The sequence below is a fragment of the Polypterus senegalus genome, chromosome 17 (assembly GCF_016835505.1).
Source record: "Polypterus senegalus isolate Bchr_013 chromosome 17, ASM1683550v1, whole genome shotgun sequence".
NCBI classification, from domain to species: Eukaryota; Metazoa; Chordata; class Cladistia; order Polypteriformes; family Polypteridae; genus Polypterus; species Polypterus senegalus.
The window spans coordinates 93,558,411-93,574,625 of NC_053170.1; the positions used below are offsets into that span (position 1 = coordinate 93,558,411).

The 16,215-nt window shown below is 38.8% G+C and overlaps 1 protein-coding gene across 4 annotated transcripts in view; it reads right to left on the reverse strand.

Moving 5' to 3' along the window:
* Positions 1–1,006: 1,006 nt before the first annotated feature.
* The window catches only part of ccdc57 (coiled-coil domain containing 57), an 85,653-nt gene continuing 70,444 nt past the window's right edge, over positions 1,007–16,215 (reverse strand). For all 4 annotated transcript variants that reach the window (XM_039740346.1, XM_039740347.1, XM_039740344.1 and 1 more), the window contains 4 exons: positions 15,360–15,478; positions 13,708–13,818; positions 11,157–11,322; positions 1,007–1,329 (listed from right to left, as the gene is read on the reverse strand). In XM_039740346.1, coding sequence (XP_039596280.1) covers positions 1,133–1,329; positions 11,157–11,322; positions 13,708–13,818; positions 15,360–15,478 — 593 coding nt within the window. In that variant the 3' untranslated portion in view covers positions 1,007–1,132. The remainder of the gene's footprint in view (positions 1,330–11,156; positions 11,323–13,707; positions 13,819–15,359; positions 15,479–16,215) is intronic.

Here is a 16,215-nt window from a genome sequence, read left to right on the forward strand (position 1 = left end):
AGTCACGTCGCAGATATTACCTGCCTGGAGTTTGCATGTTTTCCTGCTGGGTTTCCTTAGTGTGCTCCGGTTTCCTTCCAAAGATATGCAGATTTGGTGACACTAAAATGACGCTAGTGTATAGGAGTGCTTGTATTTACCTTGCGATGAGCCGATGCCTTGTCCAGGGATTGTTTCTGCCTCGTGCCCAATGCTAGCTGGAATGGACACATCCCTGGATTGATGGATTTAATCATTAAACATCCTTTTCAGAGGTATTGCGGTAAGGTGTCATCGGAATTTAATGGGTGTTCCAGGCAATTCACAACACAGCGAAGCCAAACCTGTTCTCACGTGATGATATCTCGCACTGCCACCTGGTAAATTCCTCCAAATTTACATAAAGTACGCGTGCAACTACAAACAGTACAACGCTTGCGTAGCAGGAGCGTCCGCTGGAGCTCGCGTTGTGTGAAGTATAAATCCGGCCTAACACTCTCAGGGCTGCTTAATCCAAATCACAGTTAATACAGATAGCAAAGCCATTCCCAGCAGGAAACAGCTCTAGATAAGCCGCCAGTTCATCGCTGTGCCCTGTCATACCAATTCCAGTTTTGAATTGCCAGTTAACTTAACATGGACATCACTGGAGATATTGCTTGAGAAGAAGCATCCACAATGTATTGTCCATACAGGAACAGTGTGAATGTGCAAACTTTATACAAACAACCAATGGGCAAGAGATTTGAACCCAGGATGCTGAATCTGTGAGACAGCAAGGCCTCCTGCAGCACCACCATGCCACCTTTTTTTTTTTTTTAAACAAAAAACAGATGTGTATTTGAACATAATCTTTTGTTCAGGAGAAGGCTTCTAAGACAAAGAAGTTTAAGCAACATGAAACACATTCTGACAGTGTGCTGTAATAGTGTATGTATCAAAAGCAAAAATATAATACTGTAATACTATTTCAGAACGTTTTGTTACAATTTAAGGGAAACTTCACATGTTACTCTTTATGGTCCAACATTATTTTATTAAAATAATTTACATTATTCTCTTATTTCTTCATTTACAGTAATGCTGACTGTATTTATATTAAAATATAAGCATCTTAAATTAGATAAGGCCAATAAAAAATAAGAGCATGGTATCATTCTTTTATGTTATAGTTGCGTATTTTTGCGGTCTTTTTGGGTTGTTTTTGCTTGAAAGAAGATTCTGCTTTTGACTTTCCAGCCTTTTCCTTCCCCAGCAGTTCAGCTTTTCTTCCTTGCACCAAAACGTGACCGCCAGATTCCTCATTTTTCAACAGACAGGTTTCCTCTATCTTATTCCTCTTACTGATTTCTGTGCAAAAAACAAAATATTGAATGTTAGTATACAGAGATTTATAAGGTTGTTCAAAAATAGCATTATAGAGTGATTGCAGGTTCATTAAAAAATAATCCAAGTTTATTTCCCAGTCAACACATGTTGTGCACACATTTAGATATATTGGGCCAATTTGGAATCACCAATTAACATGTATGTCTTTGGAGATGGTTGAGGAAAACTGGGAAACCCAGGGGGAAAGATCCGCACTAACAGCCATAGAAAATGAAAGTGATAAAACGTTGCTGGCGCTTTGTGAATCCAGCACCCAGTCCTTGCCATTGTCCATGTGGCAAGGTTGGTTGGGGATTCTAAATTGATTCCAGGGATTTGAGCCCAAGTCTCTGTTGTGCTGAGGCAGCGTCCCTAATCACAGCACCGCAATGCTGGCACTATATTTCTACAAAGACACTTAATTCTGAATATAGAAGTAAAAGGCATCAGTGGTGATTCAAAGCTGGTTACAGGTAAGGAAGTGCTATCTAATTTAGTGCAGTCCCTCATAGATCTCTGCTAGGAGGCTACAAAATATTTGTTCTAGTATAAATTAACAATAAAAGATTCAGATCAATTGAATAAACTGGTGAAGTCTTCTAATGATAGCAACATTGGTGTGGCAACAAACAATGAGGCTGCAAGGGAGAGGATGTACAAGCTCTAAAATAAATTACCATTTTTCAAAACTGGGTATAACTTGTAAAATGCAATTCAATGCACAACAAGTGTCATTTGATATGAAAAGGCAAAAGAGACCATTAATTATGAATTGAGAATGAGTGTTTCTGACCTACAAGAAACTAAAGCTGGACATAGCATTCCAATACTAAAGCAAAGTGTAAAATCAATTAAAAAGGGAAATGAAATGTTGGGTTATACTGTATAACAAAAAAGCACAGTATGAGTTATGAGATGTTATGTGCTAGGGAAAGAGAAATTCAAGTACAGCAGGCAAGTTCTGGTCACCATGCTACAAAAACAGAATGTCTGGAAGTAATGCAGAGAAAAGCAGCAAAGAACTAAAATGCCTGTCCTCCTCCAAAAAGCTAACTGAACTGAAATTGTTTAGTCTCGAACGGAGGCTGTGTGGGGATTTATCAACCACATCTTTAAAATTCTCAAAGCTGTCAACAAAGTTCATCCAACAAAACTTTTATAATTAAATAGTGAACTGTGTACTTGAGTCAACCTTGTGAAGATTAAGGTAAAGGGCATTCGAAAACAAATCTGTACTCACTTTCTCACACAAAAGGCTGTGGGACACTGGTACAAACTATAGTCAGGTAAGCAGTTGAAAAAGAGCCTTAAAAATATCTGGATGAGATGGTGGGGCAAGTTAGCTTCTGACCAGCTAAATGAGTTTCACAGACTAAATGGTCTTCTGTAGTTTTCAAAATTTCATATTTTCTTTTTCTTCATTGCACTGTCTGTTATCCTCTATTACACAGTGATGCACTTCATAAATAAATGAACATCCACATTTGAAATAAACAGTCATCAACTACTGTCACCATCTGATTAATTTCTTTGTCTGACTGAAATCAAAACAGTATGATTAACGGCAAATGGAATGGTGTGTATGGAAGCTTAACATGGTGAAGCTGTACATGTCACATTTCATGTCAAAATCTTACAACATCCCATATTGCTAAGTGGCTGCTTTCAGACAGGTAGGTTGGAGTGATAGCCTGAAAAGTTTAACTTTATAATCTCAGCTCCATTTCTGTCAGTTTTCTGTAACTCTGTAACGACGTCTTCATTTTGGTAGTTAAGTTTTGTGTTTTTTATTTTATTTATTCTATTCACAATGTCACCCTCTTGATACTATTTGGTAATCTTTACTGTTATGCAGAGTTCTTTCAGAGGGCCCATGTTGTTCATGCTGCTTTGCAAAACAAGGATCGACTGTGTATTGAAGCACCAATTGGACTATTCATGATACATTTGCCTAACTTGGTAATAAAGGTACTCTGCAGCACAGATTGGGCAATGAAAGAGGCAGCATAATGCAAAACCCAATGCTAAACGATTTAATGATGTTAATGTTTAACACTGGATATTTGAAACTGGCAAATGTCTACAGGAGGCGCCTGAAGTTGAACAGCAAGTTAATATAAACCAAAGTAAACCTTGTTGGATCATCTTTGATAACCTCCGACCACTAAGCAATTGGCCCCCTGTTTGAAGTAATACATATCACTTGAAAGTCTGAAATGATAGCTGAAACCAAATGTTTGAAGTCTAGGGACAATTTGTAAATCTACATACACCAAAAACACTACGCATTAAGAAAATGTACTGTATAATTGTTTAACATTCATTCCAATGTGCCCGTGCACTTTAGGTTACTGGCAACTCACTTTATGTTCATGTGCTGATGTGTGTACATGAAAAGATGCTGAGAACAACTGATTTCCTGTCCAGGCTTGGTTTGTAGCTTGCACCTGCAGATATTGGGATATTTTCTGGCCCCCAGCGACCCTGAAGTAGCAGGTTTAAGAATGTTACTTTATATTTAACATTTTTAAAGTAATTAACTCTCCTGTGAATGGAAACATTTTGGATCATAACTTAATTGATCAACTCCTGCCCTCATCACTAAAAGCTCCGTTAAGAACCAGAATTATGAAGGTGTTTGAATAAGCATAGCTTTACATTCAGATTTACTGGAATTCTGATACCCTCACAGATTATAAACTCAGACTAGTGCTAATACACATTGATGTACAGATTGCTTAAATTTTAACACTAAAGAGGCTTTAGATAAAGCAGATCTCTCATAATAAAGGTAATTAAAGTGAATAACCATACTTTAAAGTGGAATGGACAAAATGAATTGTTTTTCATTAGGACTCTAAGATGTAATGACTGAAAGCATTAAACAGTATAACAAAATTGTGTTCAAGACAAATGCTACTCCAGATTAACAGAAGAAAATATTAACAACATTGGTGTTTTATTTGAGCAAAATATAACAAACAGGACAAACAAATAAGAAATAGGAAGATTATTAATGCCTATATTCCAAAGTATATTCTGTGATCAAAAGATGTCAGCCTATTTAAAATTACCAAGATATACAGTATACGACTACTAGAGCAGAGCCTTAGGCGACTTACAAAACTTTAGAGTGATCCGATGATATTAGTGCAGCCCTATTTGCCTTAATATTTTTAAAGCAAAAATTAAGATTTTTATTTTATCTTTTCACATCCTTGCATTTACCGGTGAAGCCATTCATATCGATTTTTAAAATGGTACCCAAATTTTTGATTGGCTGTCTCCCATTTTCTTTCCCTTCTTGCTGCCTGATGGTGACACTGAGCATTGCTGAGATCTTCACAAGATTTTCCTAGTAATCTAGTACAGAATTTGTCATCACCGATGACAGACCTGATATCAGACCATATTCATTGACATTCACCCGCACAGTAGTAAAATGCAGAATGTTCATACAGTGGACAAGTAAAAATAAAGACAAAAAGCATTTCTTTTAATCTCACCAAAAAGATGGCAGAGCTTAAATTATGTGATAAGTGGTTTAGTTTCAAGCTTCTTACTTTACTAGCAACTTAACAAAGTCTACAGGATGATTTACTATGTGCCTATATAAGCTAAAGAATGTCTTTGTCTAGTCAGAGTGGTTATAAGAGAAAGACGAGTTCACCTGCCACAGACAGAGAGACAGACAGACATTTTAGTGCTAATATCTATGTGTACTTTTCATGATGGAGTAATATGGAGGTCCTGTGGTTTGCTCTGCTCTCAGATGGATTTAGTGTCCTGGGTCTGAATGCCACTCTTAGTTTCTCTATTTATGGGAGTCTGCACATTCTCCTTTGATCTATGAGGGTTTTTTCTCTTCATTCTAAACACTTGCATTTCAGGTAGTGATGCACTAAACCTTTAAATTCAAAGCATAAGCCTAGTTTCAGAAAACCAGTCAGCCAAGTACTAAATGCAGTTATTCTTCGCACATGTGTATTTATGCCATTGCAGAAGAACTAAATCAAAATCAATTTCACTTTTGATTTGTGCCTGGCAATGAGAATGAATTATAAAACTGTAAGCTACGGTTTTTTTTATTAATTGAAATCAGTCTTTTCAAACTGAATATAGTTAAAGAAATGAGCTGAAAATGGAGAGGTAGATAAATAAATGAATAAATCAAAATAGCTTGTCATTGTGCTTTGTCGATTCCATTGTTGGCAAGTTGTATAGATCCACATCTATTTTATGCATCCTAATTTAGTTTGTCCTGGCATGATCTCTTCCACATCTCCTCTACTTTGTTCATTTTGTCTAACAGTATGTCATCATCATTTCTCATTCCTCATTATAAGCAAACCAGTATAATCTCCTACAGATGGTGTCCGTGGTGCACAATGCAATGCGGTTTGACATAACAGTCATTCCTTAATAGGGCAGGAAGCGCTGTTTTACAATGTGAAACATTAGTTTCTTTAGCAGACTGTCATGTGCTGATTGACATTTTTACTCATTCAGCTGAATACCAAGTGTACCAGTTTTCAGTGGCCAGAAATTCAGTGCATGCCTAACGTTAGGGCAAATGGAGACTTTAAACTGGTCCAGTATGACCATTGAAGATGTGTGAAAGGACTGTCAGTCTACTTAGGGTTGGTTGCTGAACTGAATTATTCAAGCTTAAGGATAATATCCTATATCTGAAGAATAAAGATTATGGTTTTTGTGATTTACTGCGCGTTATTATTTTAACTTTAGCATATTCAAAAATACACATAGTGCTTTAAGGTTAAAAATGGAAGTGCATTATACAGGAATACGTTGAACATTTAATTAAAATAACTTATTATTACTAAAACATTGAAGTGTTTTAAATATTGCAAAAGTTTGAAATATTGAGAGTTATTAAATTAATAGATCTCTGTACTGAATGTCATCAGACATGCCAGTACTAACTCAACATTGAGTAATTCCACAGACTGCACTGAACACCTGTAATTGCCAAAGGTCTTTAGAACTGTGCCTGCTGATCTTCCTAGGCAAAAAGGTATTAATGCCAAGTCAGCATTTGCACTGCCAAATAACTCAATTTACCAGACAGCATTAACACATACTGCAGAATTGTAGTAATGTCACATTGGGGCATTATGGTCTCAGTGCCTCTTTTGCAATTTGGAGTTTGTAAAATAGAAATTACACACAAAAAAAAAAAACACCAACCACACACAGATGTGTGTAAGAAATCATTTCATATGCCAATGCATTTAAAAAGCAAAGCTCTACTCAAAAGATATCTTGTACTTCTTTGTTCAGTGTCTTGTGAGGGGTCAGTTAGAAAATGACGTGAAGCCAGCATCAAACGTCACGACTTCCAGTTGGACAATTCATCATACTAAGGGCCGGTTTATACTTCCTGCTCAGAATGCATACGTGCACGCATCATGGCTGCCATGCGTTCCTAGTGTTCGTTTGACGTGTCCTCTGAGCACGTCCTCAGAAATTCATGCAACTTGTGCGCGAGTTGCAGTACCAGCAAAGAAAAATCAGGGGGCTCAGTGTGTTCAAGTTGGAATATGATATCAGAGTCTCTGTTTACTATCAAAATAGGACAGCAAGCCACTTTGCAGATCCTGTAGGATCAGTGTGTGTGTGCTTCGATGTTTGATGAATGGTTCATTGCGTTGAAGCAAATCATCAAATTTAAATGCTGACATATAAATGTAGTTGTAGTAGTTTTGTTCATATTCCCCTATCGTAATGATACAATACATTTTAAAGGTTTTACATACCATCTTCTACGTCATTTTATTTATTTTTTACACAGTGAAGGAAAAAAGGTCTAATTTGTGATTAAAGTCAAAAATTCAACTTTAATCTCATAATTTATTTTGTCATTAAAGTAGAACGTTGTAAACGTCATCATAAAATTGACCCAGTTGTTAATCACTAAGTCCATCTGGGGCTTCCTCCTGCGCTGACAGCAACGGCAGGCAGTGATTGCTCTTTTCACATTTAGAATCCTTAGATTTATACTTGATATCACTTTCATGATGAAATCTATTAAAGCATGTATGTTACATTTTACAAATTAATCGTTAACTTCATTTAAATAATTAATACTGTTAATAATGACCCATGTGGGGGTTGGCACGGTGGCGGAGTGGTAGTACTGCTGCCTCGCAGGGAGTCACGTCCCTGGTGTTTCTTGCCTGGAGTTGCATGTTTTTCTGGTGGGTTTTGACAGTGTGCTCCAGTTTCATTCCAAGGACATACAGGTTTGGGGATTTGGTGATGTTAAAATGACGCTAGTGTATGTGTGTGCTTGTATTCATCTTGCAATGAGCCGATGCCCCGTCCAGGGATCGTTTCTGCCTCGCTCGCGATGCTAGCTGGAATGGTCACATCCCTGGATTGATGGATGTAATCATTAAACATCCAACATTTTCAGAGATATTGTGGCAAGGTGTCCTGGGAATTTAATGGATGTTTCCGGCAATTTACAACACAGCAAAGCTGAACATTGTTTTCTCACCATGATGACATCTGATGGGATCGTCCAAATTTACATAAAGCACACGCTTGTGTAGCAGTAATGTCCACATCATGTGAAGTATAAACCCAGCCTAAAGGGCTGCTGCTGCTGGATCTTGTTGTCAGAATCGCAAGCGATGACAGATCACATGACTCCCTCATGTCTTCTCAGCATGGCTTCAACGTTTCAAAATATGTAACTTTGCCTTATTTTCATAGCCAATTGATATGTTGTCTGACCGCTCCACTGGTTGTCACAACTCATTAGATGTTAACTCTTGTACACACGGAAGCCTTTCCTTATGACAAGCCACCACAACAGATTGATTTTGTTGTGGCTCGTCGTGAACAGGTATGATGGACTCACTGGGGATTTCATAGTACATGATTGGAAGTGGCACTTTGCATCACTGTCTACAACCTCCAAAGGTTATGAAAATCGCGATAAACTTCATGTAGCGTAACACTGGCATAATTCACAGAATTAGCCACTTCTATCAGGTGTTAGCAGCATAGTAACACTATAGGTTACTGAATAAAAGGCCTGCTCTTCATTTTAATACTTTCTTTCCTAAGACATTCACTCATGCCAATCTGATGCAGTATTTAATATGAAAAATTTTGATGGTTAGTTTCATCGATGCTTCTGAGAATTTTCCATCCATCCATTATCCAACCCGCTATATCCCAAATACAGGGTCACGGGGATCTGCTGGAGCCAATCCCAGCCAACACATGGCGCAAGGCAGGAAACAAACCCTGGGCAGGGCACCCACACACACACCGACACACCAAGCACACACTAGGGACAATTTAGAATCACCAATGCACCTAACCTGCACATCTTTGGACTGTGGGAGGAAACCGGAGTACCCAGAGGAAAACCACGCAAACACGGGGAGAACATGCAAACTCCACGCAGGAAGGACCCAGGAAGCAAACCCAGGTCTCCTAACTGCGAGGCAGCAGCGCCACCCACTGCGCCACCATGCCGCCCCTGAGAATTGTGAAAACCAGAATTAGGGCCTCACACAGCCTTTTCTTCTCAAAAATAAATGTATGTAATTTCCTTAGCCAGTCACTGTAAAAACAGGCCTTTTAGTCCCGAAATACAACTGGCTGCTTTTCTCTACACAGTTACCAGTGCTGGAGTGTCTCTTTTGCAGCAGGGTGACAAGAACTGAAGCCAATACAACAGACTTGCTGATGACAACCTTCTACAGTCAGAGCATAATTTTGCTTGATTCACGATTTTCAACAGTTTTTGCAGCATAACCTAACATTTTATTTGGAGATGACATGATCCTGTTGGCTTCACCAGGCTGTGAACTACATCATGTACTGAGACAGTCTGCGAATGAGTGGGAAGCAGCATGGTTGAGGATCAGCACTTCTAAATCTGAAGCCATGGTCCTTACTAGGAAAAAGGTGGACTGTCCTCTCTGAGTGGGAGGTGAGTTACTGCCTCAAACAAAGAAATTTATGGACCTCAGGGTCTTGTTCACGAGTGAGGGGGAAAAAGGGATGGCGAGAGTGACAGACAGATAGGGACAGAGAGTCCAGTTATGCAGTCATTTTACTAAACCATAGCAGTGAAGAATGGGCTGAGCCAGAAGGCAAAGCTCTCGATTTACCAGTGGATCTACGTCGCTACCCTCACCTATGGTCATGAAAGAAAGAATGAGCTTGCAGGTACAAATGGACAAATTAAAGCTTGCCTGAAGGGTGAATGTGCTTTCCCATAGAGATAGGAAGAGAAACACAGACATCCAGGAGCACTTCAGAGTAGAGCCCCAGAGTATTGAGTTGGCACGTGTGGCTGGGGAAAGGAACGTATGGGCTTCACTGCTAAAACTGTAGCCCCTGTGACCCAGTCTCGGATAGGCAATGGAAAATGAATGGCTGCTTTTTTACATAACCTAGATAACGAGAATATTGCTTCAACATAAACTCTTGAATCACTTCCAGAGGTTTCTTCATGTTGTACAGTAAACACAACTAAAGTGAATTTTTACAATTAAACTTAAATTGAGTAACCAACGTTTTGCATATCATTTTACTTGTAGAGTTGAAGAGGCTGAGCAGCTGGTTCTCAGTTTTACCTATTATTCATTAAACGTTGGTCACAATTGTTTATTTCGTTCTTATTCTGTTGAAGTCAAAAACAAAATGGGTGAATAACTATAGGGCTCACAAACTCTGGAATTTTAGAAATTCCCCTATCCATTTAAATAAAGACAGTAGTTTCATTTTTTAGCACAGCACATAGTCTTGTTAGAGCTGCTGCTAAGACTGTCTGCATTGCACTTTAGTAACTGTGTTTGGATTGGATCTTTCTCTTCTCAGTGCCCTGCAGTGCCACGTTGTATCACTGCCATTTTGATCACATGTTACCTCCTGGCATTCAGAGAAGACCTTAGAGCGAATGTCTCAACAAAACTCTGTCATCAGTTTGCAGAGTCATTGACCTTTTCTTGCATCATGGTGGCTTTTTGAAGTTCTGCAGAAAGGTTGAATGATCAGATGGATAAGGCTCTCTTCTTTATTGCCAGCTGATTGTGCCTTAATACTGTATGATTTATACATTTCCATTATTCACTATATACATACATACATTTACATGCATGAGACAAATTTTAAAAAGCAAATTCCATTTTTCACTTCATTTTCACTCTACTTGCAAGGATAAGTAAATTGAAAGTCAAAGTCAAATGAAAAATGTAATTAATTTATTTTAGTTACAATAATGTAACCATTCTCATTCATCAATTTTCAATAGGCTTATTAACTTCAGGCTCAAAAGGAGTCAGAGCCAAAAGCAGGAAGCCTACACTGAAAAGGACAGCATTCTGTCACACAGGACCAGTTTAGAGATGCCTTGTATCCTCAAACGTGTATCTTTTTCAGTACCTGCAGAAAAGCCCACGCAGACAGGTGGGAAACACGTAAACACCACACAAGGAATGCCTGGGATGATGTTCAAGCCCTGGATCCTGCAGTTGTGAGGTCATAGCACTAATGACAATGCCAGTGCATCATGTATTCTCACTACACTATATATGCAAATATGTTCAGCCCTTGGCACATATTGTAATAAGCTTAAAAATCAAGAAACATCTAAAAGAAGAAAAAAATACACCAATAAAAATAAAAGTTTAGTCCTTGACTCCCAAAGGGTCAGAATATAATATCAGAATTACATTTAACATGTTTTATATATAAGCTTAAGAATTTGAAATTGTTTAAACTTATGATATTTTAAGGTGTTTGTCTGCAAACTCACTCCTTACCATCTCTGGGTGTGCAGGCAGAGAGATTAGAGCTGCTGTTCAGCATCAGCCAAATATCTTCCAGACCACTCGACCCTGCAAATTCTTGGCTGGATAACAGTCTGCTGCGCTGTGATTGGTTCAACTCGGGAGGCATGTTCTCAGTGTCATTTTCAGGACGATGATCCTTAATAAGTAAACAAGAAAAAATGTTTATTAAAAAAAATAAAATCTCCAGAGATGTGCCAGAAACAGTGGATTAAACATTGTACATGTAAAACTTCTGGTACTCCATCTTTATTCTCATCTTTCTCTAACATATGAGACCCCGGTGGTTTCATCAGTATTTTTTCTGTTCCCATAGTGATTACACTTCTACTCTGTAATTTTATGTTCAACTTCTACACCACTTAATTAACACACTCACTAAAGATGTGTTCATGTTCTGCAGTAGTGATGGATCCAATTCAGAATCTAAACTTTGTAAACTATCAAAAACCAGTAAAGTTTTGACTGCTGCATAACAATCTAATGCTACCTTCTGACCTGACCTGATGGCCAATTACCTGGATTAAAAAACACCACAAGTGGCCGTTATCATGTAAGTACTTCCCTAAACCCCCCTAAGTTACAAGCTCTTCCCTTACAATCCTTACAGTTAAGTGTGTGACACACTCATAGACCTACACAGGGCCTCTTGAAAGAACAAAAGAAATAATAGAGATACCTGTTCAACAGCTTAAGGAATGATGTTCATAAAGACTTATTATATAAAGACTGACTGCTTATAACGTAAGAGTGCAAATGTTGGGGCACCATAAGAAAAACGGGCAGGAGGGCTAACATTACTAGAGGACTAGATAAGAGTTGTATGATAGAAATATTACAAGTAATATACAGTTAGGAAGTTGAAATGAAGATGGCTCAGTATCATCGTTGAGTCCACCACTTTTACACTAGTGGTTTACTCCTGACCTCAGCACATTCTACACATTTGTAATTTACTTACTTCTAGGATGTAAGGGCGGGCAGGCAGGGGTAGAAGTAACAAGGCAGTGACGCAACAGTTTCCATATTTAAAAGAGGAGCCATATTGTTAAATGGAGGAACATCTCCAAGGGCTACTGGGTAAATTATCTTTCAGGAAACAATAAGTAAATAGACTGGTGCCCTGTTCAGCACTGGATCTTGCCTTGCTGCTGGAAGATGCCCTGGGTTCTTGTGACCCTAAACTGGAAAAAGTTGACTTGGAAAGCAAACAGAACCACTGATACTTTACAATTGTTTCCACTGTCAGAAAAGGAATTGTTTATAATATTAAGAGGCTGATGAGAATGACAAAGTGGCGACTGCTGCTAACAAGGACAATCTGCCACTTACACCTGTGTCTCTGACCTCTTAAATTTATTTTTAGGCAGAAGGGACCAGCCTCAAGTAGAATAGATGGTACACTGCATTGTGATTGGAGATGCTAGAAAACAACATAAGAGAACGACTCCTCTAAACATGAAATGAGGCGAACAGGGAAGCTAATTAGACAAGGCTCTCCTTTGGTACAAATTAAAAAGAGTTTGTAATCATTGAACATATGCAGTCACTATAGCACTCCAGGGCTGCAGAACTTGATTTTCTCAGACCTATTAATTAGGTAAATAAGAGACAATGACTAACGTAGTTACATGTTGCATTAGTTTATTAGATCTTCATTCATTTTCAAAAGGGTTTGATTCAGTGCAAGGTCATGGAAATCTGAAGCCCAGTTAAAATGTTAGTGAATTTAACATTGTAAAGTACTGTCTGTTGTATCATGAATTTAGAATCTGTCTTTCTATGTATAACATGGTGATTTTCATATCAATCTACCCATCTATTATATTTTGCATTTCATATCCAACTATCACATTGTGCCCTTAAAATCAACTGAATATAACCTTTAATATACAATATATAATGCATAGTACCTTTCTTATTGATAGTATTATACATTAAATATATACCGTATTACCTTCTGTTTAATACGGTGCTTTTCAGCTTTCTATCAATTTATCTGGGCGGCACTGTGGCGCAGTGGGTAGTGCTGCTGCCTCACAGTTAGGAGACCCGGGTTTGCTTCCCCGCGTGGAGTTTGCATGTTCTCTCCGTGTCTGCGTGGGTTTCCTCCGGGTACTCCGGTTTCCTCACACAGCCCAAAGACGTGCAGGTTAGGTGCATTGGCGATTCTAAATTGTCCCTAGTGTGTGTGTGTGTGTGCGCGCGCGCCCTGGCTGGGGTTTGTTTCCTGCCTTGCACCCGGTGTTGGCTGAGATTGGCTCCAGCAGACCCCCATGACCCTGTAGTTAGGATATAGCGGCTTGGATAATGAATGGATGGATCAATTTATCTATCAATATGCCATTTTACTTTTAACTTTCCTTTCATCCATCCATCCATCAATCTCTTCATGATTAATAATACCTTTAAAGTCTGTCTCTCTGTCTAGAAGGGGTGAATGTAAAGTTACACTTATGAGTACATTTACCTTCATCAAGAACACCCAAGTGCAATAACTACATTGGTTTAAGTAGAAACACACCTTACGAGTAAATGTCTGAAAGCTCTGGCTGCTCCTGTCATGTTTTTCCAAAGAGGCCGGGTGTGGACGTATAGGCCTTTTATAGTTCTCCCTCTGTGCATACTGTAGCTCCTGTCAGAGAAGACAAGGATAACATCACAGACCTTCATAAGGCGAGTCTCCAACAGCAGTGCATCATTCAGTGAATCATTTATTTTTGGTCTTTTGTCACCCCCTAAAGGAAAAAGTTGGTCTGTGCAAATAAAATAAGTAGGAGCCACAAAAACAGTGCTTCACCTACTTTAAACAAAAAAGGATTGAGTCTACAATGTTCATTCTTTAAAAACAACTTTGTAGTTGCCATGAGATAAATGCAGGCTTTAACGTTTTGGCATGAACAATGAGAAAGCAAAATCAGTAAAGACTTTTTACAGTTATATTTTTAGAATATTTTATTCAAACCACAAGTACAGTGGAATAGCTTCTATATTTCAATGATGTAGGACAGCACTATGGTGTGGTTGATTCAGCTGCTGCCTCCTCACAGATCCAGTGTCCTGTGTTTGTTGAATCCCATTCCTAATTGTTACCAATGTGGAGTTTGCACATTCTCCCCAATTGTGCATGAGGTTCCCTTACAGTCAGATTAAGTTCAGACTCCAAACTGGCCCATTTGTGTGCGAGTGTAGTCTGTGATGGGTTCTGGCTGCACTCTACAAAGTTGTTTCCTACCTTGCACCAAACTCTGGGTCCCTGTGATTCTGAACTGGATTAAGCAGATTTGAAAATGTTAAAAATATTTTATATATGGGATTCACTGGCATAGGTGTGAATAATTAGTAGAATTGTCTAAACCAAGTGTCCCAAGGGACAGCACGCTTACACAGCGTTTAGCTCTACTGCTGCATGAACCTGTCTTCTAGTGTTCCAAGTCTGTGTGTCTGGTTGTTGTCCATGTTGAATTTGCATGTTAAAACCGTGGCTCCATGCCAAGTGACAACTTCTAAAACTCCATCTGGACTGATCAAAAGTTGATTTTGTTTGAGAAACTTAAAACAGCTGCAAGACAAATTTACATCAGTGTTCTAACTTGCTTATCTAGGGTTGCAGAAGGCCAGTACTTATCCTGGTAGGTGGTGGGAACCAGTGATTTTAGATTTTTACATGGCCATTAATTGTAATGAAATCTTTAATATCAAATTTTTTTTGATTGCTAGACTGAATTATATCTCATGTACTCTAGCCACTAGTTCTATGACCAACAAGCCAGAATAAATATCACAGCAGACTCAGGAGACCATGAGGACTCCTGGCGATATAAAAATGTGATCTAATTTGGGATCCTGAGGTGTTTCGTCATGTGGTGGGTGCGGCAACGCGCTGTATCAGTGGATGCTCCCAGCCTATTCCTCCTCCTCTTGCTGTGATGAGTAAAGAGCAGGTTTGGAGTAGATTAGGTTAAGATCTGTTCTCTCTTTTCTGAACACCTTTGTGACCTGTCCTCCATCGGTGGATGGGCATGCGCTCTTCACTGTCCTCAGTAAAAACACTGTTGGTGTAGGAGTGGTGGGGAGAGGAGATGATTTCACATTTGAGTAGAAACTTATGTTTCAACACACACACATGCTGTCTGTAAACACACAAATGGCGAACTACTTGAATATCTGCATTACCTGGTGAGTCAGCTGGTACTGGAGATCCTCGAGGGCCTTCAGGCGATTCTGTGTGTCTTGCTCCAACTGTTTCGAAGCCTGAGGGAGAGCTGGAGCAGTAGTGGAGGTCGACTCGTAACCTGCAATGGAGTCCAAATTCTTGAAGTTATGGCAATGAATCACTGCAGTGTAAGGATGTTCATTTCAGAATACAATCTATGAAGGTCATAACATCATACATTCTGACCCACTAGAATCTTAAATACAGTATATTGTGATGTAAAGGTGATATACACTGAAGTTCCAAAAGTTGTTCCAAACAGAATAGAAAATACTAAATTCTAAAAAACAGAAGAATCCATCCATCCATCCATTTTCCAACCCGCTGAATCCGAATACAGGGTCACAGGGGTCTGCTGGAGCCAATCCCAGCCAACACAGGGCACAAGGCAGGAACCAATCCTGGGCAGGGTGTCAACCCACCGCAGAAACAGAAGAATCTTTAAAAAAAAAAAAAAAACGGATGCAAAACATAATACTCAGTCATATTACCTGCTGTTATTGATGGGCTATTGAAACTGATGACTAGCAAATAATCAGTAATTTAATGAGGCATAAAAATGAATGGACTAGGATCCTGTTTACAGTTGGTTTTGCCCTGTAATCAATGCTGCCACCACTTCCAGCAAACGCTAGTTGAATTAAGCAGGTTTTATAATGTTAGGATATAAAATTAATAATAATAATAAAAAAAAAGATTAAATAATTACACTGAGGTAGGGTAGTTGTATGTGACAGCATGAGACACACGTGCTTAGCTGATACACAGTCACAACAAGATGTCAGTGTCATGGTCTGGCCTGGGCTCTGCTAATGA